The sequence below is a fragment of the Dasypus novemcinctus genome, chromosome 12, assembly GCF_030445035.2.
Source record: "Dasypus novemcinctus isolate mDasNov1 chromosome 12, mDasNov1.1.hap2, whole genome shotgun sequence".
In the NCBI taxonomy this organism is placed as follows: Eukaryota; Metazoa; Chordata; class Mammalia; order Cingulata; family Dasypodidae; genus Dasypus; species Dasypus novemcinctus.
Window position 1 is genome coordinate 37,505,383 of NC_080684.1, and position 23,504 is coordinate 37,528,886.

Sequence of the window (23,504 nt, forward strand, 5' to 3'; positions counted from 1 at the left end):
GCCGAGCTACTTCCAATCTCAGCTGTAGGCTGACAGAGGGCTTGTCCCTCTTCACTTTTTAGCTGCTCTGCTCTCTTTACAAGGTCAACTCTAAACTATCAGGTGAATGGCTCATCTCTCCCTGGGGCTCCAGAATCAAAATGGACAACGCTCTCTCTTCTTCTGTATCTTCTTCTGTGTGTCTTTTTGAGTGAGTGCCATTTACGTAGCCCACCAAGGGGACAGGGACTTAAACTGAGTTACATCCTACTGACGTGGTCGAATTAAAGTCCTAATCTTAACATAATTTAATCAGACATCTCAGCTGACTGTAATACAATCAAAGGGGATCACACCCAAGGAACAGACCAGTTTATAAACATAAACTGTCTTTTTGAAATTCCTAAATAATCTCAAACTGCCACAGTCACACTCCAGGTCTGAAAAGACTGAACCCTTTCTTTAGCTTCCCGACTCCTTTACTGTCTAGACCACATTGGACTATAGGCATGGGAATAAGTTTCCCCACTTTGTAGGGCAGGAAATATCTAGAAGATGGATCCCAGGAATCCCCTTAGCTTGAGGAGCTAATGGCAGCCATGAAGCCTCCAAGACTACGGTTTGTACTCTCCCCTGCTGTCCACAGCTCACTCAGACACTTACTGAAACTCCTTGCTTTAGGTCTCCTTGACTACCAGACTGGCTCGATCCCACAATTTCTGAAGGCTCCATGATAATGTCTCTTTCTCAGAAATCCTAGTCTGGAAGTAACCAAGCTCACAGCCATTTTCACCACAAAAGAGGAGAACTCCCTTCTGCAAGACAAGCCAGCAGAAAGAGGTAAAGGACTGAGGAAATTTGGCTGGAGACAAAGTCAGGGGTAAGATAATTGGATGGCAATGCTTGGAGAATTTGAGAAGACAGGGATGTTGCCACTAATTTGGGATAGCAGTTTTGAACATTTTCTAAATATTTTCACTTTATTCATGACTGATTAGCTTGAATCAGATTTAATCTCCCTCTTAACAAACAAATAAAAAGCTGGGTAAAATATACAAAGCATCTGTCAGATAGTAACAGACCTGAAGGCCCAAATTCCGGGCAAGAAAAGAAATGTACTGAGGAAGGGCCCTCATCTCATACACACACACACACACACATATACACACACACACACACATATACACACACCACTTTTTCTCCCAGGAATTTGCTAATTCTGGGCACCAGGAATAGTCTTCTAGAAGAAATTGGCAACCAGGGGTTGGTGGCTGTCCCACTGGTCCTGGGAAACAAAATGACAGCTGCAACTACCAAGAGGACCAGGTCTAGAAGGAGAGGAGGGAAGCACAGAGGAGTGAGCCTAAACCTTTCGGAGGTTTTACTAATGCCTGACTAAGCACATGCAAGAGGATACACTCGGATGTCAAACAGAAAGTTAAAGCTCTGAACAAAAATGTCAACAGTGCCCCAGAATTGAGGAGTCAGAGGAGGAATTTGGGACCCACTCAGGTGGAAGGGTCATGAAAACTGACCAGTTGCCAGTTGCAGCCTAACAAAGGCTATGCCCTAGAAAAAAAGTACGTCCTAAAAAGAACAGTCCTATATCAATGGAAAGGAAGCTAGAGAATAATGTAGGGACTGTAAAACATCGTGATTTTGGTGGTAGATAAATACTGTGGTTAATAGTATAAGAATGTTCTTCCTTGTTTGTTTATTATTATTATTATTATTACTGGGATAATGAAAGTGCTCTAATAATGATTGAAGTGATGAATGCACAACTATGTGATTATACCAAATACATTGATTGTACACTTTGGATGGATTTGTGCTTTATTAACGTGTATCGATAAAATTGATTTGTTAAAAAAATAAAAAAGAACAGTCCTAATACAATATATGCCTACTTTCTACTGGATTAAGATCATTGCTAGAACTTTATCAGCATGCCAGAGAACATTAAATACTCCTTGAAAAGAGATAACATCTAAACAAATTTTTTAAAAAAGATATCTAGCCTCTACAATGTTTTCATATACAATATCTGGCATTCAATCAAAACTTACTAGGCATGTGTGATGGTTAGGCTATTTTATCAACTCGACCGGGTAATTGTGCCCAGTTGTTTGGTCAAGCAAGCACTGACCTAACTGTAATACAAGGGCATTTATGGACTTTAGTCACCACTGACTTTACTGCAGTGGTAAATCATAGATAGTTATAATTATATCAGTCAGGGAGATTGCCATCAGCAATGCGTGATGCTTAACCCAATCAGTTGAATCCGTTAATAGGGGAAGTGATTTAAGCACTGAGAAAGAATTTCCCAGCTGGTCTCTGGACAGCCAACATCTTCCAGAACTCATGAATAATCTTCATTGGACTTTCATCAGAGCTCCTGGTTGCCACCTGCCTGTGGAACCTGGACCTGTGCATCCCCACAGCTGTGTGAGAGACTCTGATAAATCTACTATTGACAAATATCCCTTGTTGATTCTGTTTCCCTAGGGAACCCTGACTAATACAGCATGCCAAAAACACTCTTTAAATGACTTCAAATAAGAAAGTTAGAGGGAAGCGGATATGGCTCAATGGATAGAGCTTCCACCGATCCATTTAGGAAGCCCAGGGCTCGAGACCCAGCAAGCTGGCCCACATGGAGTGCTGCCACACACGAGGAGGGTCGCCCCACACAGGGGTGCCCCCCGCACAAGGAGCGGCCCCCACACAAGGAGTGCAGCCCCGCGCAGGATTGCAGACCACCCAGGAGTGGGGCGGCCCACACAGAGAGCTGAGGCAGCAAGGTGACACAACAAAAAAGAGACACAGAGAAGAGACAACATGAGATGCAGCAAACTGGAGAGCTGAGGTGGAGCAAGAGAATGAGCATCTCTTTCCCACTCCAGAAGGTCCCAGGATGGGTTCCCAGAGCCGCCTGATGAGAAAACAACAGACACAGAAGAACACACAGCAAATGGACACAGAGAGCAGATAACGGGGGTGGAGGGTGGGGGCGAGAAATAAGGAAAAAGAGAAAGAAAAGAAAAGAAAAAGGGATTAAAAAATAGAGTTAAGTGACAGTTGGAGCAATCTACAGTAACTTCTTTTTTTTTTTTTTAAAGATTTTATTTTTATTTCTCTCCCTTTCCCCCCCACCCCCGCCCTGGTTGTCTGTTCTCTGTGTCCATTTGCTGCGTCTTTTCTTCTTTGTCCGTTTCTGTTGTTGTCAGCGGCCCTGGCAGGAATCTGTGTTTCTTTTGGTTGCGTCATCTTGTTGTGTCGGCTCTCCATGTGGGCGGCACCATTCTTAGGCAGGCTGCACGTTCTTTCGCACTGGGCGGCTCTCCTTACGGGGCGCACTCCTTGCGCGTGGGGCTCCCCTACATGGGGGACACCCCTGTGTGGCACGGCACTCCTTGTGCACATCAGCACTGTACATGGGCCAGCTCCACACAGGTCAAGGAGGCCCGGGGTTTGAACCGTGGACCTCCCATGTGGTAGACGGACGCCCTAACCACTGGGCCAAGTCCAACTCCTACAGTTACTTCTGCAGTTATCAGAGATAGAGAAAAAGATGTAGAATGTCACAGTGTTAGAATCTATTTTTACAACAAAAAAATTCTAAAAGAAAAGTCTAGAAATGTACAATACAATCATTTAAATTACAAATAAAATAGGAATTTCGGCTGAGTAGATAGAACAATAGGCAAAATTAGGGGAATGGAATGGAATACAGATCAGTAGAAATTACCTTAGCAGAAGCACTCTAAGAAATAAATGCTGTAATAAAAAGTACAGAATAGGGCTTCAGACACATGTGGGCCATGGAAAAATTTCTCCCATATGTATACCTGGGGACCCAGAAATAAGGGACAAAAAAATTTAAACAAAATCCGTATCTGGGGGAACTGATGTGGCTCAAGCAGTTGAACCCCTGCTTCCTAATGGGAGGTCCTGGGCTCAGTTCCCAGTGCCTCCAAAAAACAAACAAACAAACAAAAAACAACAAAGAAATGAAGGAACCAACTCAGGGGAGCCAATATGACTCAGTGGTTGAGTGCCCAGCTTCCTACATAGGAGGTCTGGGACTCAATCCCTGGCCCTGGGACCTCAAAAAGACAAAAAAATCAATATCTGAAAATAATGCAATCTGAGAATTTTTCAAAACTATCAAAATGTTAGAAGTTGCTTATTCAAGAAGTTTTAAATAGCTCAAGCAAGCACACCTAGACACATCATAGTAAAACTACTCTGAACCAAAGGCATAGGGAAGATTTTTAAAGCAACCAGTTTGGGGATGGGGGCAGCAGGACACACGGCACCTTCAAAACAGCAACAATAAGGCTGACAGCTGATTTTTCAGTAGAGACTAGGTAAATTAAAAGACAACTGAATGACTCTTTAAAGTGATCAAAGAAAATAATATCCACTACACTTCTGCACTAAACCAAAAGTCACTGGAAAATGAAAGCAAAAGGAAGCCTTTTCAGAAAACAAGAAACTGAGATTTTCATGAGGAAAGGTGAACTAAAGAAAAAATATTCTAACAGGTGTTCTGCAAGCAGAAGATAAATGATCCAAGAAAGACCAACAATAATGCAAAAAGGAATAAAGAGCACCAGGAAGTATAAATCTAAAAAATGAATACTGACTTTTCAAAAAAATAAGTTTAAGATAAATGAAGACTTAAAATGCATGACAGGAAAGTGAACTTGGCCCAATGGATAGGGCATCCCCCTACCACATGGGAGGTCCGCAGTTCAAACCCCAGGCCTCCTAGACCCATGTGGAGCTGATCCATGCACAGTGCTGATGCGTACAAGGAGTGCTGTGCCACGCAGGGGTGTCCCCCGTGTAGGGGAGTCCCATGCACAAGGAGCGTGTCCCGTAAGGAGAGCCGCCCAGCACGAAAGGAAGTACAGCCTGCCCAGGAATGATGCTGCACACACGGAGAGCTGACACAAGATAATGCAACAACAAAAAAAAAAGAAACACAGATACCTGGTGCCGCTGATAAGGACAGAAGTGGTCACAGAAGAACACACAGCGAATGGACACAGAGAGCAAACAATGGGGGTTGGAGGGAGGGAAGGGGAGAGAAATTTAGAAAAAAAAGAACACCACACTTAACAACTATGAAATACGCATTCTTTTCAGCTGAATATGAATATCTGGAAAAACTGATCTTATGATAGTCCATAATGCTAGTCTCAAAAAAATCATAAGGAAGTATTCTATAAAACAGTGGAGTTAAGCTAAAATTCAAGAATAGAAAGATAACTAGAAAATCTACCCAAATATTTGAAAATAAAGGAATGCACCTCTAAATAATAATCTATGGTTGAAAAGAAGCTCATAGAAATAAGAAATTATTTTGAAGTGAATGGTACTAAAGTACTACATTTCAAAACAGGGGGGATACGTCTAAAGCTGTGCTTAGAGGGATACATATAATCTTAAGAAACAATCATCTAAGTTTTCACCCAAGCATGGATGCAAAAGACCCAAACAAAATATTACCAAAATAAAAATTAGTGATTTGTAAAAGACTAAGACATCACCACCATATAGTTACTTATTTTCAAAAAGCAAGGGAGAGGGGAGCAGATGTGGCTCAAGCAGTTGAATGCCCACCCCCCATGTGGAAGATCCCGAGTTTGGTGACCATTGCCTCCTGAAGAAACAAAGACAGACAACAGGCAAAACAAACAGGAGTGCCAACTCGGGGAAGCCAATGTGGCTCGGTGGTTGAATGCCTGCTTCCCACATACAAGGTCCCAGGCTCCCAGCCCCCAGGACCTAAAAAAAAAAAAAAAAAGCAAGGGTGAAAATAGAAAAAAAGAATAAAAACAAACAAACATAAGCAAGGGTGGTACAATCTTCCAAAAATGTAATCAATGGAAATCATCAAATGTACAGAATAAAAGACTAAAATAATATCACAATCTCAGTAGAGAAACAATAAAATATGTACATGATGTAGGTGGAAAAAAGCCTTTAGGTTAAGAATATAAGGCAACTTTTCCAAATCTATGTAAGTTATCTACCAAAAAAAAGTTGCAACATATATCATACCTAAGGGTAAAATATTAGCTTTATGGTCTGACTCAGGACAAGATTAAGATGTCTGCTATCACTATTTCTATTCAAAGTTCTACTCCTTTTCTAGCCAGTGCAATAACAGGAAAAAAAATAAAAGGAATTGGGATTAAAAAGAAAGAAAGAGGGAGCAGATGTGGCTCAAGCAGTTGAGCTCCTGCTTCCTACATGGGAGGTCTCTCCTGCACCTCCTAAAAACAAAAACAAAAAATAAACAAGCAATGAAACAAACCAAAAAAAAAAAACCATCTCAGGGCACTGATGTGACTCAGTCGTTGAGCTCTGGCTTCTCATATAGACATCATGGTTCCCAAAAAAAAAAAGGAGAGGAGAGGAGAGGGGAGGAGAGGGGAGGAGGAAAACTGTCATATTAGCGAATAATCGTAAGTAAATCTTTAAGCCCAGAACTCACACTCTTGGCTGCTATTTATGATCCTAAATTATTCCTTAATTATTCATCCCTTTCAAGAGCAAAGTTCTGCATTTCATGCCCCTGGAGATGCTACCTAGTAGAGGGTAGAGTCATCGCGTCTGAATGCTGCCACCTGGCAGGCTTGTTACATTTGGGTTAAGGGATAATGGAGGGACATAAGTTCCCTACCTTCAGTTGGCTTTTTTGGGGGTGCATGTTCCATCTCTCCTAGGAAAAAGTTAGCATCTACTTACTTTGACTTATTCATCGCTATGATCCCCTCCATTCTCAGCATTTGTTTCTCAGTTTGACATAAATGGCCTCTGGGGAGAGAACCAAGGACTCTGAAGCAGGGGCTCTAATAATGTGATTAAATGAATCCCAAGAAATGGCTCCTTAGAACAGAAGCAGGAGGACTGGAGGAGGGGCTTTTATTCCAGTCCATCACCCCAGCAAGTCTGAGGCCTCCACGCCGCACCGGGAGATGCAGTAGCCCCCAAATGACAACCGCCCCACGGTGCTGGAGATGTGGAGCCCCCGGCCCTTACCTTCCTCTCTAGGAGCCAGGCCCCAGAGCCCTGGGCATGGGGGAGGATTCGAAAGAAACACTGTCAAGGCTAGTCCTCTTTGTGCACGGTTATGGCTCAAATTCACGTTACAGTTGCACTCATGTGTACTGAGCAGTGAACGTGGTGCTGTGTGCTGTTAGGGGGCGGGGGGTTGAAGAAATGGCTGAGGGTCTCAAGACTACTGGGGCAGGAAAGTCCTTCCCAGTCCCAGGGCCTGGCAACCAGCAGGCCATGGTCCAGTTTTTTTATAAAGCATGGATGGATTTTGAGTAAATAAGGTAAACTCAAGAAATATATGTTGAAGGCATCACTAGCTATTAGGGAAATGCAGAACAAAACTGCACTGAGATACCATTTCACAACTTACAGAATGGCCATTATTTTAAAAATAAAAAACAGAAAACTACAAGTGCTGGAGAAGATGTGCAGAAATAGAAACATTCCTTCATTGTTGTTGGGAATGTAGAATGGTGCAGCCTCTGTGGAAAACAGTTTGGCAGTTCAAGAAACTAAATAACACTTTGACTTATTGGACTTACTCCACTCAGCTAACATGGAGTTGAAGAAGGTCAACCACCACAACATGGAGCCTAGAGTGTCTACAACTAGAAGCGGGAAGAGTGCATCCAGTACCCATATGGAATCTAAGCCCTCACTTGACATAGGTGTGCAATGGACACAACCAATCCAATGTCCACAGAGAAAATGTGGAATGGGTGTGGGAACGGTAGCCATGGGGGCTGCTGGGTGTGGGGAACGGGAGGAAGAGATGAGATGTGGAGGCGTTTTCGGGACGTGGAGTTGTCCTGGATAGTGCTTCACGGACAATTACGGGACATTATAGATCCCCCCAGGGCCCACTGGATGGAACGTGAGAGAGTCTGGGCTATGATGTGGACCATTGACTATGGGGTGCAGTGATGCTCAGAGATGAACTTACCAGGTGCAATGGATGTATCACGATGATGGGAGAGAGTGTTGCTGTGGGGGGAGTGGGGGGCGGGGGCGGTGGGGTTGAATGGGACCTCATATATTTTTTTTTAATGTAATTAAAAATAATAATAATAAATAAATATTAAAAAAAAAAAAAAGAAACTAAATAAAGAACTGCCATATAATCCAGCAATCCTGTTCTTAGGAATACATTCAGAATTGAAAGCAAGGACACAAACCGACATTTGCACACTGATGTTCATAGCAGCATTATTTACAATTGCTGAAATGTGGAAACAGCCCAAGTGCCCATTAACCTATGAATGGATAAACAAAATGTGGTGTATATACACAATGGAATACTATTCAGCTGTAAGAAATGAAATTGTGATGCATGTGACACCATGGATGAAACTTGAGGATATTATGTTGCGTGAAATAAACCAGACACAAAAGGACAAACATTATATGTTCTACTAATGTGAGCTAAATACAACGAGTAAGCTCATAGAGATAAACTCCAGAGCAGGGCTTCATAACTAGGGGTCCATGGACTTCAGGGATTTCAGGGGACCTGTGAGCTTGAATTGAAAAACATCAACTTATTATGTTTATTTACTCCGACCTCTAACTGAAACCTAGGATTTCCTTCATTTATGAATATATACAATAAATAAATTACAGTAGTATTCATTTCACCTGACTGGCAAACTGATCCATGGAACAAAAAAGGTTAAGAACCCCTGCTCTCAGGAAGTGGATTTGGCTCAACTGATAGAGCATCCATCTACCATAGGGGAGGTCCAGGGTTCAAACCCAGGGCCTCCTGGCCCGTGTGATGAGCTGGCCCACGTGTAGTGCTGATGGGCACAAGGAATGCCGTGCCATGTAGGGGTGTCCCCTGCATAGGGGAACCCCATGTGCAAGGAGTGCACCCTGCAAGGAGAGCCACTCTGTGCAAGAAAAGTGCAGCCTGCCCAGGAGTGGCGCCACACACACGGAGGGCCGATGCAGGAAGGTGATGCAGCAAAAAGAGACACAGATTCCTGGTGCCGCTGACAAGAAAGCAAGTGGACACAGAACAACACACAGAGAATGGACACAGAAAGTAGACACTGGGGGGATGGGGGGGTGGGGTGGGAGAGAAAGAAATAAAATAAATCTTTAAAATACAAAAAAACCCTGCTTTAGAGTATAGGTTACTAGGAGTTAAAATATGGCTTGAAAGTGGAGCTGGTGCTGAATGTATGTTAGAATTTTTAACAAGGTTAACTGCAAAAGTATGGAAATGAATAGAGTTGATGGTGACACATTATAGTATAACTAACATGGATGATTTATAAATGTAACTGTGGCTGAAAGGGAAGTCTAGGGACATAAAAGTCAATTGAAAAGAAAGAAAGTCACCTGAAAAGGGAAACGGATATGGCTCAACCAATTGGGCTCCCACCTACCATATAGGAGGTCCAGGGTTCGATGCACAGGGCCTGCTAGTGAAGGCAAGCTGGCCCACCCAGGGAGCTGGCCCACGTGGAATTCTGTTCCATGCGGGAATGTGGCCCTGTACAGGAGAGCCACCCTGCGTGGGAATGCTGCCTTGCGCGGGAAAAGCACCCCATGCAGGAGTGCTGGCCAATGGGGAGAGCTGCCGCAGCAAGACGACACAACAAGAAACACAGAGAGAAAACGGGAAGACGTAGCAGAACAGAGGAGGTGAGGTTGCACAAGAGAATAATTGCCTCTTTTCCGGAAGGTCCCAGGATTGGTTCCCAGAGCCACCTAATGAGAATACAAGCAGACACAGAAGAACACACACAGCAAGTAGGCACAGAGGGCAGACAATGGGGGGAATGGGGAATGGAGGGAGGGGGAGAAATAAATAAAATAAATCTTAAAAAACAAAATCAATTTTTTAAAAAGTCAATTGAAAGGAAACTAAAGAATAATCTAGGGACTGTATAACTTAGTGAATTCACTGGTGGAAGAAGATTGTGGTTAATAGTATAAATATAAGAATGTTCTTCTATTACAAAGTGTTAAAAATATGGGGATACATGGGGAAATTACAACTAATGTAACTTGTGGATGAGAGTTAACAGTAATATTGTAATATTTTGCAGCAATGGCAAGGAAGATACATCAGTTCTAAGGGTCAACAACAGGGAGTATAAGGGAGTATGAGGTTTTTCCTTTTGGAGTAATGAAAACGTTCTGAAATTGACTGAGGTGATGACAGCACAACTCTGTGATGAAAATGAGAGCCACCGAGTGTACACTTGGAACGGACTGTACGAAGCATGGAGCTGTATAACACAGGGAATCCAATGGTGGGTGATGGGCTGTGGTTAACAGAACAAATATGAGAATACTCTCTCGTGAACAGTAACAAAGACATAATATTAATAGAGGGTGTTAATAATCGGGTGGGTTGGTAGGGGCACGATGCTGGGAGTCCTATATGCTATGCATGTTTGTTGTGTAAGTTCACAACTTTTACTACACTCTTATAGATGTCATGTATGCATGATATACTTCAATACAAAAATTTGAGTGAAAAAAATATATATGTTGAGGCAGTAAGAGAGAGAGGAGGAGGAGGAGGAAAAGGGCAAGTAGCAGGAGGGGGAGGAGATGGTAGAGCCAGAGAAGAAAGAAAGAGAACAAGAAAAGAAAATATCAGAAGAATGGGAATGGAAGGAAAGAAAAGCAAAGCCAATAATTGCTGGCCTGCTCTGGCTGAGAGAGACAGACTTAAAATCACTGGGGCTGGGGGACTCCGGCGGGAGGCCTGCCTTCAACAGCAGGAAATCTGCCCTTCGATTTAGAAGCAGTATTCCTTTTACCTCACCCTCTGTGACCGGCAACTTGGGGGGCATGCTCAGAGAGGTTTGGGGGAAAAGGTGATGTGGCCTCTCTCACAGCCCGGGGTCCTGATCCCACCCGCTTGTCCCATGGGCGGCCACCCCCCACCCTCCTAGACGGCTGCTGTCTTCCACCCGCTCAGTCCTGGCTTTCAGAGAGCCTCCCTGGAAGGCACACAGGAAAACAATCACAGCCTCATCAACCTGACTGGTCAGCGTTCCAGACTCTCAGCCTCGGGATGGTGAGAGCAGAGCTCGGCGGAGTTAGGGAGGAAGGAGGGAGCCTTGGGCTCTTAGGGAGGGAGCAGGGGGCCTGGGGCCTGCCAGTGGTGGAGGGAGATGAAGGCCCTGAGATGTGAATCCCTCTTCTATTCAGAAACCTTTCCTGGCCTTATCCTTTGTTCCACTCATTTCACTTTATTTCAGAAAAGTTCCTGAGAATGTGGCACAACCTCCATACAAGATGTGTTTTTTGTTTTGTTTTGTTTATTATTTTTTTATTTTTTATTTTTATTTATTTAATTCCCCTCCCCTCCCCCGGTTGTCTGTTTTCTGTGTCTTTTTGCTGCGTCTTGTTTCTTTGTCCGCTTCTGTTGTCGTCAGCAGCATGGGAAGTGTGCGCGGCGCCATTCCTGGGCAGGCTGCACTTTCTTTCGCGCTGGGGGGCTCTCCTTATGGGGCGCACTCCTTGCGCGTGGGGCTCCCCCACGCGGGGGACACCCCTGCGTGGCAGGGCACTCCTTGCGCGCATCAGCACTGCGCATGGCCAGCTCCACACGGGTCAAGGAGGCCCGGGGTTTGAACCGCGGACCTCCCATGTAGTAGACGGACGCCCTAACCACTGGGCCAAAGTCCGTTTCCCACATACAAGATGTTTATTAAAATATTATGTATGCAAGGAAACAACTGTAACACACACCAATAAGAGTGTGATGCAATAAATAAACTGACAAACTGACATCGTTTGACATCGTTTGTCATAATATTCGTTTATTATGTTATTATATTCGAATATTATGTTCTGGAAAAAATGTTAGTGATAAAACTGTTGAAAATGTTTCTTAACTAAAGAGCAGGCTATTTTTTTTTAAAGATTTATTTATTTCTCTCCCCTCCCCCCCCACCCCGGTAGTCTGTTCTCTATTTGTATTATTATTTTTAATTTTATTCCCCCCTCCTTGCGGCTGGCTTGCTGTCTGCTCTCTGTGTCCATTCGCTGCACGTTCTTCTGTGCCTGCTTGTCTCCCTTTGTTGCGTCCTCTTGCTGCGCCAGCTCTCCATGGGCACGGGCCGCCAGCCCTCCGTGGGCACGGGCCGCCAGCTCTCCGGGGCGTGCTGGCGAGCCTGCCTTCACGAGGAGGCGCCAGGACGTGAACCCAGGGCCTCCCATTGGTAGGCGGGAGCCCAATGGATTGAGCCCCAGCCGCTTCCCAAGGGAGCTATTCTTTTCTCCCCAAAAGAGACAGGCAGAGAAATGTGGTGGAAAGAACAGGGCCCCTTGCTAATCTCTTCCCCGGAGGCAAGTCCCTCAGCGCTCCTCGCCTCAGCGGCCTCATCTGTAACAGCTGGAAGCGCATGCAGGTGACAATCGTGAGGCTGCTTGAGAACTGCACCTGCGCCCAGCCCAGCCTCCGCGGGCCCCACCTCAAACCCCGACCCCTCTCGCGGAGGCCGGCCCCACCCCTCCTCCACACAGTCTGGAGTTCCTCCAAGCACTCCAGAACTTTGACCTTGACGGGGAGGGGGAGGAAACAAAGAAGTCTGGAAGGGTCAGGTCCCCTCAGTGCAAACACGACGCAGACCACGGAGCTCAGAGGTCAGGGGTGGAGGGAAGAGGGTCAGGCTGGAGCTCGGCGGAAGCTCCCAGGTGTGGAGGGGTCCCACGAGCCTAAAACTTCTACTCTGGGGTGAGAAGGCGGGGGAAACCAAGCCCTGGGAAGTCACCTCTGAGGACCCCTCCCAGGAAGCACAGAGGGGGCTCCCCGGCACAGGCAGAAGAAGAAGCAGGTTCCGGTGGTCCCCGCGCCCCGGGGGCTGCAGCGGAGCCCTCCAGCCCGGCTGCCGCCTGCCGCCCGCTGCTCGGCCCCCTTCCCCGTGAGGCGCAGCCAGCACCCGCAGGCCTCAGGCCCCGCTGCCCGGCCGGCAGCCCCGCCAAGCCTGAGCAGCAGCCCGTGACAGGACGTCCTTGTCTCGGAGGTGACTCACCACCACGGTCCCCTCATCTTGCTTTGCTCACAGAATTTTGCTCCTCCGAAAACCAAGTCTTGGTCACTGTCGGTCTCTCTGAATCTAGAGGGTTAAGGCAAAAGAGCGAGAGGAATAAGATCCCCTCCTGATAAGGTCTTCTGTGGGGCAGGAAGGAGGATGGTGAAGGCGGCTAGTAAGACAGGGAATCAATAGCCGGATCTGGAACCTGCAGCGAGTCCACGTGGACGTCAGCGACCCCAGGATGGCTGCTGGAGGATCCCACCCCAGGATTCTGCTATCCACAGCAAAGACGGCTTCTGGGAGCAAGGAGAAGTCTCCCATGTTCCCAAGGACTTTATCATTGGGTCCTCCCTGGGGGATTGAGGGGTGGGCTAATCTATCAAAACAGCAAAGAGCTTGAACCCCTCCCCTGCCATTAGCAAAGGGGTGGGATAATTAATAGTTCATAAAGCCAGGCACAGGTCTAAGTGCACTCACGCCCGGCTCTCTTGCCTCTGGGCCTGTCCCTGTCCTCTGTGCGCTGCTCTTGCCATTTTTCCTCGGCCACGTGGCCACGCAAGTAAACCTGGAGATTTATAATCTATAATGGGGAATTGTAGCTTGTAAATCAGCCCTCTTCATCCCTTTTCAGCCCCTTCCTCTCTACCTGGGACCCCTGCTCTGTTATTTTCTCCCATTTCTCTTCCCTCCCTACCCGAATAAATTGCTGACGTAACTCACCCAGCGTGCTTTTGAAATTCATTTCTGCAGCATAGTCAAGAACCTAGACAAAATCCAGTAACAATGGGATGGCAAAGAGGGGATCTGACCACAGAGGGAAAGAAAGGAGAGAAGGGAAAGCGGACTTGGCCCAGTGGTTAGGGCGTCCGTCTACCACACGGGAGGTCCAGGGTTCAAACCCAGGGCCTTCTTGGCCCATGTGGAGCTGGCCCATGCGCAGTGCTGATGCGTGCAAGGAGTGCCCTGCCACACAGGGGTGTCCCCCGCATAGGGGAGCCCCGTGCGCAAGAAGTGCGCCCCAGGGGAGAGCCGCCCAGCGCGAAAGAAAGTGCAGCCTGCCCAAGAATGGCGCAGCACACATGGAGAGCTGATACAGCAAGATGATGCAATGAAAAGAAACACAGAGTCACGTGCTGCTGACAACAGAAGTGGACAAAGAAGAAGACGCAGCAAATGGACACAGAGAACAACAACCGGGGTGGGGGGGAAGGGGAGAGAAATAAATAAATAAATCTTTAAAAAAAAAGGAGAAGACAGGAAGAGGTGCCTGGACACACAGAAATGAAACTTTTCAGAGTTGCCAGGAGGGTGGAATGGAATGACCTCTGCAGAGCAGGTGTAGGGAGCTTGACCCTTTCACCTCCCAGAAATGCCCTTTCCCCAGCCTGGTGTCCGGTCACGATGCCCTCGGGCCCTCCTGTTCTGGGGCCTCCCCTGACCGGCCACACGTGCTGATTCCGGCCCACTGAGATACCAAGACTTGAAAAGCAGAAATCATCACCCCAGCCTTATTTTCTAAGTTCGACAAGGCCAGCAAGGACCAGAGGGTCTAAACCTCGCCCAGGCACGGAGGGCTCTAAGCCCGAACGATGGACCAGGGTGAAGATGGAGAGGATGAGGGCTCTGCCCCCTCAGGAGACTATGGCAAGAGCTAGAGACTGGCTCCCATAAAAACCGTCGCTAGAGGGCCTTGCAGGACGAGGGTGAGGATAATGACCATCTCGCCAAGTGGGGTGGGGTGAAGTGGGGCAGGGACAGGAGAAGCCAGGGTGCTTCCTTCGGTGACTCCCTCATCCACAATTGTCCCTTGAAAAGAGATGGAGAGGGGACGGGCTGGGAAGGGGGAAGGAGAGCTTTCTCCACAGAACCGGAGCCCGAGAGGAGCCGCACTGTCTGGTGGTGAGTGTGCGCCACTGCAGAGTCAGCGCGGGCGTCTCCCTGGCATCGGCGCTATGGGGACCCTCAGCCCATGCCCACAGCAGCCAGTCTCTGCAGTACCAGGGCGTCCCCTATTGCCCCCCCATAGGGGTGGAGGGGGAAGGGGCAGGATTAAGGGGTAATTGCACAAGCCTGTTGCCAGGCCTGCAAGGCTGTCAGCACGTGGCTAAGTCTATGACCACTTCCAGAACGCACACCCCTTCTCTGCAGGAGTCAAAGACCTGGGTGGCAAAAGGAGGACTAGATGTGGACAGACACTAACCCTTGGCTCCTAGAAAGGATCAGAACAGCAAAGGGAAGCGGTGAGGACCACTTCCTTGCAGAACCCCAGTGGGCTCTGATGGGATCAGGCTTCAGCCTCGGCTCAGCTCTGACTGGACCAGGCTCCCTCCATGGGAACTGGGCCTGGAATGCTGAGGGGCTGGGGGGCTGGGGAGCTGGGGGGCTGGAGGGCTGGGGGAAGACGCGGGGCTTCTTTGTCAGTGTTCTCCTTCCCTTGCAGCAAGGCAGCCCCCTCAAGTCGCAGCCTCAGCCCAGCAGCAAGCAGCAGGGGTCTGTGTCCTTTAGGAGGCGCTAGCAGAGATCAGAGAACTGACCTGTCCACAGTTCTCCGACACTCTGAAGAGGACTCTTGGAGGCAAGGGGGCTACAAAGTGGCTCCATAATCACTGTCCTTCATGGGAAGAAAAATGGTAGAAATCCAGAAGCTCCGGTTTGTGCCTTGAGTGGGCTGGACACTAGGACACTGAGGGACTTGGAGCCCCTGGAAAGCAGGACTGGGTCTTACCATTCCTGTATTTCCAACAGAGCATCTAACAGAGTTGAGAGAACGATGAGGCAGATGGCAGATGGCACTGCAATATCTGACCTCCCTTTCCATTTTTTACCAGATTTCCTGCATTGTCCAACAATATGAGATTCACTGAAGTCTCCATTTCCCCATCTCTAAAATGAAGGAGGAGAACCAAGATGACTTCCTAGAGTCCTCCAGCTCCAACTTTCAGGAAGTCTAGGAGTCCATACGTCGTCATCAAAATGGTGAAACCTTAAAAATAATCGGGGCTCCAGGAAGCACTGGGGAATTCAAGGAGAATTTCTGTCAGGCACACATTAGGTGCTCACCAAAGTTAGTGAAAATTGAATTAATCTGGGACCGGTAACCAACTGTCTCGACATCTACGGAGAAGCCCGGGGAGGTGGATGAATCTGAGGGAGGAACAGAAGCGGGGAGGTGGGGGGGAGGGGTGGAAACTTGAAGAAGGGGAAGAGCTGGCGCCTGCTGGGAGGTGGCTGGGTGGTGCCTGTTTCCCTGAGGGAAATGGTATCTGGGGCCCTTGCAGCCTCTTATCAGCGTTTCCAAGCTTCCTCTTCCTTAAACTACTGTTGCAACTCCCAGTCTCTCAGAAAATCATGGAGAGGAAACAGTTGTCCATCTTATGGAAGGCTGGGGGTTGGTGACAGCAAGGACAATCCCCCTTTCCTTTCTCACACCCCATCAGGGATGATCCCTCTTACCCCTTGTCCTCTATCAAGTGGACTTCTCCCTCAAGAAATTTCCCGGAATTCCCAAGGCTGAATCACCTCCACAGAAGTGGCTGCTCTACCTCACTTCTTTAGAAGTCCTTGAGAAGCTCTTCCCGGGCAGTCATTTCTAAACTTTTGGACATCAGAGACCCTACTGGGAATCTAAGGAAGGCTCTAAGCCCCCATGAAAATGTACATCACAAAACAGACAAAATTTTGCATATGCTTTTGAGGGAGTTCTTAGACCATTAGGAGCCATTAGGTGCAAGGAATCTGGGTTAAGAACCCCTGTAATATGAGTTTATCAAACTATGAGCAGTGTGACCTGGGCAGGTTATTACTTTTTTCATTTCGTTTCATTTTCTCTTTACTTGATTATTTAAAGATGGTCAACAAGCATAGACTCTAAAAATGCTGTATATTCATTTTGACCAGTTTCGTTGGTCAATTTCCTGCATGAATAGGAGAAAAGACAGTATTAGGATTCACTTGAGGCGGCGGACTTGGCCCAGTGGTTAGGGCGTCCGTCTACCACATGGGAGGTCCGCGGTTCAAGCCCCGGGCCTCCTTGACCCGTGTGGAGCTGGCCCATGCGCAGCGCTGATGCGCGCAAGGAGTGCCGCGCCATGCAGGGGTGTCCCCCGCGTAGGGGAGCCCCACGCGCAAGGAGTGCGCCCGTGAGGAAAGCCGCCCAGCACGAAAGAAAGTGCAGCCTGCCCAGGGAATGGTGCTGCACACACAGCAAGATGACACAACAAAAAGAAACACAGATTCCTGCGCTGCTGACAACGACAGAAGCAGACAAAGAAGACACAGCAAGTAGACAGAGAGAATAGACAACCAGGGTGGGGGTTGGGGGGCGGGGGAAGGGGAGAGAAATAAATAAATAAAATCTTTAAAAAAAAAAAAGGATTCACTTGACAAGTTTATTCTGAGCATAAAACCATGTGTCAGGAATTGTGCTGGGCACTGAGGTGGGGTATCTGTAAGGGTTCTCCACAGAAATACAACCAGCAGGGTAGATTTGTGTGTACATTAGTAGATTTATTTAAAGGAATTGGGTCACCTGATTGTGAGGACTGGCAAGTCTGATATCTGTAGGGAGGCTGGCAGGCTGAAAATTCAGAGAGGGGCAGATGGTGTAGTGTTGAGGCCAGATTTTTTTCTTCTTGGGGTTATTTAACCTCTCTGTGCCTCGGCTTCCTCATCTCTCTAGGTATTACAAGGATTAAACGAGGTAATGCATGCAAAGCACCTTACAACCAAGCCGGTGAAATGATGAGTATTCAATAAACGCTAGCTGTTACTATTATCTCTTCTGTGGTGATTTACTGTGGCATTTGGGAATGTTCTTGCCCTTCTATGTAAGAAACAGAATCCCAGACAACTATATAAAAGAGGAAGTTGGTGTTGATGCAATTCAGAGAAAAAAAAAAAGCGGGGGGGGGGGGGGTGCTGCTGGTGGTGAGAATAGAAAGAGGTATCTCAAAACCAGCTTCGCCGGACACTTCCTTGTCCCAGAAGTGGGAGGAGGGCGTGTTCATGCCAAGCACTTTACATAGATTATCTCACGTATCCCAAACAATAACCCTGTGAGGGAGGCATCACTATCTTCACTTCATTATAAAGAAACTGAGGCTCAGAAAGGTTAAGCGACTCGCTGCCAAGCGGCGGAACAAGGCGTTAAATCCAGGTCTGATCCCAAACTGGCATGATCTGCAGTGCATCTCCTTAGAGCGAGTGAGAAGAGAAGGGCTGAGCGGAGCGAGCCGCGGGCGGGGGAGCCGGGCCGCCTCCTTCTTGAGAGGCGGGAAGGGGGCTTGGGGCACCCCTTATCTGGTGCTGCCGGGCTGACAAAGCTGTCTCAGCACGGAGACGCCTTAGCGGGAAGGCAGAGCGACCTCCACAGCCAACCTGGCTTCTGCGCCTAGTGCCCTCCTGGAAGCTGGGGGGCAGCTGCGCAGGCGCGTAGTCACTGCCAAGCTCCTCGGTGCCAACCTCTCCACAGCCCACCTGCCTCCACCACATGCAGTAGGGTCCTCGGCCACGCGCCAGGCGGGGAGGGGAGTTCCTGGGGCCACCCGCCCCACCCCTTCCTCCAGGGTGCAGGCACAAGCCCTTTGCCCCACCTGACCTTCCGAGGCAGCCGGCCTTTATCTGTGCTTCTCAATACCCCCTCCCTGGTACCTTCCTTCCTTTCTGATTGTTGATCACAATGTCTTGTCTACATTTTTTGAGGGAAAAAAAAAAAGGGGGGGGGGGAGGAGGGAGAAAGAGTAAATTTCCAGGAATTGTTTCGATGCTGTGGCTCCTGCTGCTTGGAGCCCAGCTGTTTGCCCCCTCCTCCTGCTGGGTTGGCAAGGAGCCTAGCCTCCTGCCCCTCCCTCTTTCCCTTCCTCTCAATCTCTCTCTTTCCAGCAGCCCATACCACCCCACCCCCACCTTCCCCAAAAGAGAAAAAAAAGATAACTCACAGGAAAACTGCAGAGCTCCCACTTGCTCTTCCTGAGGGAGCAACTTTCTCTTTGTGCCTCTGCCAGAAGGAACCACCATCACTTCCATTTGCTGCAAATACACACTGGAGGTGGAGCAGGTGGAGGTGAGGCTGCAGGAGGGGGTGAAGTCTCCATAAGGGAGGGAAAAGGTCCCGGGGTGGAAGATTCAGCCACCCAGGAGACATGAGCCGCTGAAAGCAGCCGCAAGGGGAATGAAAAGAGCAAACGGTCAGAAGGTGGGATCCAAGTGGAGAGGACCGAGAAGGCAAGTAGGGTCTTCCTTGGAGGGCGGTGACCTGGCAGAGGTGTGCCTGTGTGGGTCAAAGGCAGAGAGAGGGCTGTGAAAATTCTCAGAAGGCTCCTTTCTGAAAAAAACATAGATATCCATGGGGTAGAAACTTAGCTCCCAAAGAGAGTAGAACTGTCTGAAAATTCAAAGTAGACCACATCTCACATCTTCATAGGACATCATGACAACAGATTTCTCGAGCTGGATGGTCTGATGTGTGAGGAGAGGGTTTAAGAAAACCGATAAAATTAAAGACGTCTCCTCCAGACAACACACCCGGCATTCCACAGACCGTGGGCCCAGCTCCAGGCAGCTCCGACAAAAGCGTGTCTTGTGTGAAACATGCAGCTCCCTGGGTGTCAGAGGGGACAAGAGAGCCCACCCTCCCTCCCCAGAGGGGTGTCGCAAGGACCCGATGAGATTAACTGGGGCAAAAGTGCTCTGAGAAGCACGAAGCTCTGCCGACACAAGACGTCCGCAACCACGCGAGTCATGGGCTCCGGGTCACGGAGGGACCCCTTGCGGCGTGGCGCGCCTCGTCGCCAACCCTCACTAGAGCAGCAAGGGGGGTCAGGGGCTACTGCTCCCCTCCCCCACCCACAAGCCCACTTGCCCGCCCCATGTTCGGGCTTTTCTCCCTCCTCGGAGTCTTTCCTCAGATCCCGAAATGAAGGCAGAGCTGGAAACCCTGGCAGGGGCTGGGCGGAATGCAGGCAGCACGAGCCTGCAGGGGAAGGGGCAGTCATCAACAGCTGCACTGATGTCTAGACTGATTTCAAGCCCCCCGCCCCCCAATCCAGGTCTGCTTCAGCAGAAACCAGGACAGGCCGGGGGCTTGGGAGTCCTAGCAGCTGCGGAGAGAGGAAAGCGCCCGTGTGGCAGGAAAGCAATGATCACGACCGCCCTGCATTAAAGCACTTCACCTTGACGGCTCGTTTCATTCTCACAATCCCTAGTAGGAGATCCTATCGTGGACCCGTTTTTGCAGAGGGAAGAAGCACGGCGCTAAAGAGGTCGATTCACACAGCTAATGCGTGAAGGGTCCGGTTTCCGCGCAGCCCGGCTCCTCCCCAGCCCTGGCACACAGGGTCTTCTGCTGTGACTTCCCCTCTCACTGGGCAGGGGAAAGGCAGGAAAAACCACGGCCCTCTCCCACGGCGCCTCAGCCAGTGACAGCTACTTCCCGGCTGCGGAGGGCGGCCCTGAAGGCAGCAGCACAGCGAGCCCCACAGCTGCAGCCCCTCCGGCGTCCGCGCAGCTCCCCGAAGGCCGGGACCGCTGCCGCAGGCGAGGTGCTCCCGGCGGGAATTCAGGTGAGTGTGGGCGTCTCCCAGGGAAGAGGGCGATCAGGGCTTTGAGACACCGAACCTGCGCGACCCACAGGTTTTCCAAGGGGTGAATTGGAGGGCTGCGGGTGTGCAGGTGTGCAAGACACCAGCGGCAAGACAGAGCGAGAGCCCCTAGCCAAGACCTGTGGGAAAGGTAGTGGAGGCTGGAGAACACCTGGGGCTGGGAAGAAATCCTTTGGGGACAAGCAGCCAGGGTCTCTCCCAGCACCCAAGAAGGAAGCCATCTCTGCCATTGGGTCAAAGCCGGAAAGCGAGTGTTACTTAGTCCCAGCTTGAATGTTCTCGGTTCTCTTCTCGCGGCTCCAGACCTAGAACATTCATGCCCAAAAGCCCAGTCCTTGCGTCCTTCTGCCTTGAGGGCACAAGACTGCCTTCAAGGTCTCCTCTCTCTGCTACCCCCCTCCTTCCTCCCCACAGGTGTTTGGTGGTCCCGATGTCGGTCAAACCTAGCTCAGGGCCCAGGCCCTCAGAGGGTTCCACCACGGTCCCCCCCAGTGACTTTGGAGAGATCCACAACTGGACGGAACTGCTGTACTTCTTCAACCACACCCTGTCCGAGTGCCACGTGGAGCTCAGCGAGAACGCCAAGCGGGTGGTGCTCTTTGTGCTCTACCTGGCCATCTTCGTGGTCGGGCTGGTGGAGAACCTCCTGGTGATCGGCGTCAACTGGCGCTGCCCGGGCCGGGCGGGGCTGCTGAACCTCTACATCCTCAACATGGCCATCGCGGACCTGGGCATCGTCCTCTCTCTGCCCGTGTGGATGCTGGAGGTCACGCTGGACTACACCTGGCTCTGGGGCAGCTTCTCCTGCCGCTTCACTCACTACTTCTACTTCGCCAACATGTACAGCAGCATCTTCTTCCTGGTGTGCCTCAGCGTCGACCGCTACGTCACCCTCACCAACGCCTCTCCCGCCTGGCAGCGCCACCAGCACCGGGCGCGGCAGGCCGTGTGCGCCGGCGTCTGGGTCGTGTCGGCCCTCATCCCGCTGCCCGAGGTCATCCACATCCAGGTGGTGGAGGGCTCTGAACCCATGTGCCTCTTCATGGCGCCCTTCGAGACGTACAGCGCGTGGGCCCTGGCGGTGGCGCTGTCCACCACCGTCCTGGGCTTCCTGCTGCCCCTCCCGCTCATCGCCGTCTTCAACGTGCTGACAGCCCGCAGGCTGCGCCGGGCAGAGCAGCCCGAGGGCCGGCGCCACTGCCTGCTGGTGTGCGCCTACATAGCGGTCTTTGTCATCTGCTGGCTGCCCTACCACGTGACCCTGCTGCTGCTCACGCTGCATGGCACCCACGTCTCGCTGCACTGCTACCTGACCCACCTGCTCTACTTCTTCTACGACATCATCGACTGCTTCTCCATGCTCCACTGCGTTGCCAACCCCATCCTTTACAACTTCCTCAGCCCGGGCTTCAGGGGGCGGCTCCTGAGCGCGGTGGTCCATTACCTTCCCAAGGACAAGACCAGAGCCGGCAGACGGGCTTCCTCCTCCTCCTCCTCCACCCAGCACTCCATCGTTATCACCAAGGAGGGCGTGCAGCCCACCGCAGCAGGCTCCCACCCCCACCCAAGCCTCGACTTTCAGGCACCCTCTTTGCCTCCAAATACCTCGCCCACCTCCACTCCTCGACCTTGTTTAGCCAACTGAGGCAGATTCCGATTTTCCCTCCGTGAAATGAAAAGGCCGGAGGTGTAGATAAGAGATTTTTTGTTCGGGGAAAGGGAAGGTCTGAGCATCCATGGTCAGTTTTGAGTGTGTCTTCAAATACCGAGGTGGGGAGAGGGTGAGGGGCGAGGAGGGCTAGGGGAACAGCTCCTTGGTGTTGTACTAATTGTCTCGGTCCCTGTGTCTAAGGGAACCAGACAGGAAAGCAAAAGCAAAATAAATAATACACAGCCATGACTCTGGATCTCTGAAAAACATCTGCACTTACAACTGGGCTTGGGAAGGGAGCGAAAGCTAAAGAGATGCTCAGCAGAGGAAACTAGATGCACTCAATTCATAAATCATCTGGGCCGGAAAGAGTGCACTCTGCCGGAATCCCACAAACTTTCCTTTTGTGTTTGTGTACTTGTTGACTTCCCAGCACACTCTGCAGGTTGCGGGGACAAGAGGCCAGAGGCCAAGGAACCAGGAGGGCTCAGCTGGACATTCCCCAGCTGTGCGTCCTCAGTGCTATGATAAGTGGAGAGGGTTAGGGACAACGGGTGGGCGAAACTGAGGTCAGAGGCAGGCTCCCTGCAGGATGGTCTTTCCACCCCCAGACGTCCAGGAAACAGGGCTCCATTTCCTTGCGGATACCCATCCCTTGTCCATCCTGCTCCCCCTCCGCCCAGAAGTGGAGGAGCTGTCCCAGGTCAATGCTCTTCAGATGTGACTTCTTCCCAGCTCTGGGTTTAGGCTATTTCCAGACTTCTAGGGAGAGATGCTGCCAGAAATCTCCCTGTCTCTCCCTTTCCCTCCAGATCCTAGGAGAACATCAAGGGACTCCCATTCCGGGATCAGGCCCTGGGACAGCCAGCAGCAGGCACCAATGGCCTTTGTCGCCTGCACAGGATGGGAAAGGCCAAAGTGGAAGTTCAACAATTCTACCACAAGGCAGAATTCTGACATTCTTCTCAGTCACTTCTCATCCTTATCCTTATTCTTTCTGGCCAAGTCTTACCAGAATTTCCCTATCTAGCAACTCACCTCTATTAACACTTTCCCACAGATAGGAAAAGAAACCCTCTTGTTAACAATGGGCCTTCTGGAAAAGGCTCAGGTATCAATTTAGGAAACACTGGCTGTGTCCATGAAGAACTCTTGCAAAAGCCTAAGAGCAGGACCGAGTTTCTGCCTTCC

General features: G+C 49.7%; 1 protein-coding gene and 1 long non-coding RNA gene across 2 annotated transcripts; one reads left to right on the forward strand and one right to left on the reverse strand.

The window, feature by feature from the left end:
• Window positions 1-11,988: 11,988 nt before the first annotated feature.
• LOC139440155 (uncharacterized) lies at window positions 11,989-19,081 on the reverse strand. The gene is made up of 3 exons (XR_011650255.1): window positions 19,001-19,081; window positions 13,062-18,750; window positions 11,989-12,204 (listed from the first exon to the last, which is right to left on the reverse strand). It is a non-coding gene; the product is annotated as an uncharacterized lncRNA (long non-coding RNA).
• Window positions 19,082-21,092: 2,011 nt separating this feature from the next.
• Window positions 21,093-22,562, forward strand: GPR182 (G protein-coupled receptor 182). Its single transcript, XM_058308296.1, has one exon. The coding sequence runs from the start codon at window positions 21,093-21,095 to the stop codon at window positions 22,305-22,307; it is 1,215 nt and encodes a 404-aa protein (XP_058164279.1). The 3' UTR covers window positions 22,308-22,562.
• Window positions 22,563-23,504: the final 942 nt, after the last annotated feature.

Bases quoted from the DNA above. Each gene is read 5' to 3' on its own strand.
- GPR182 (XM_058308296.1), top strand. From the start codon at position 21,093: ATGTCGGTCAAACCTAGCTCAGGGCCCAGGCCCTCAGAGGGTTCCACC.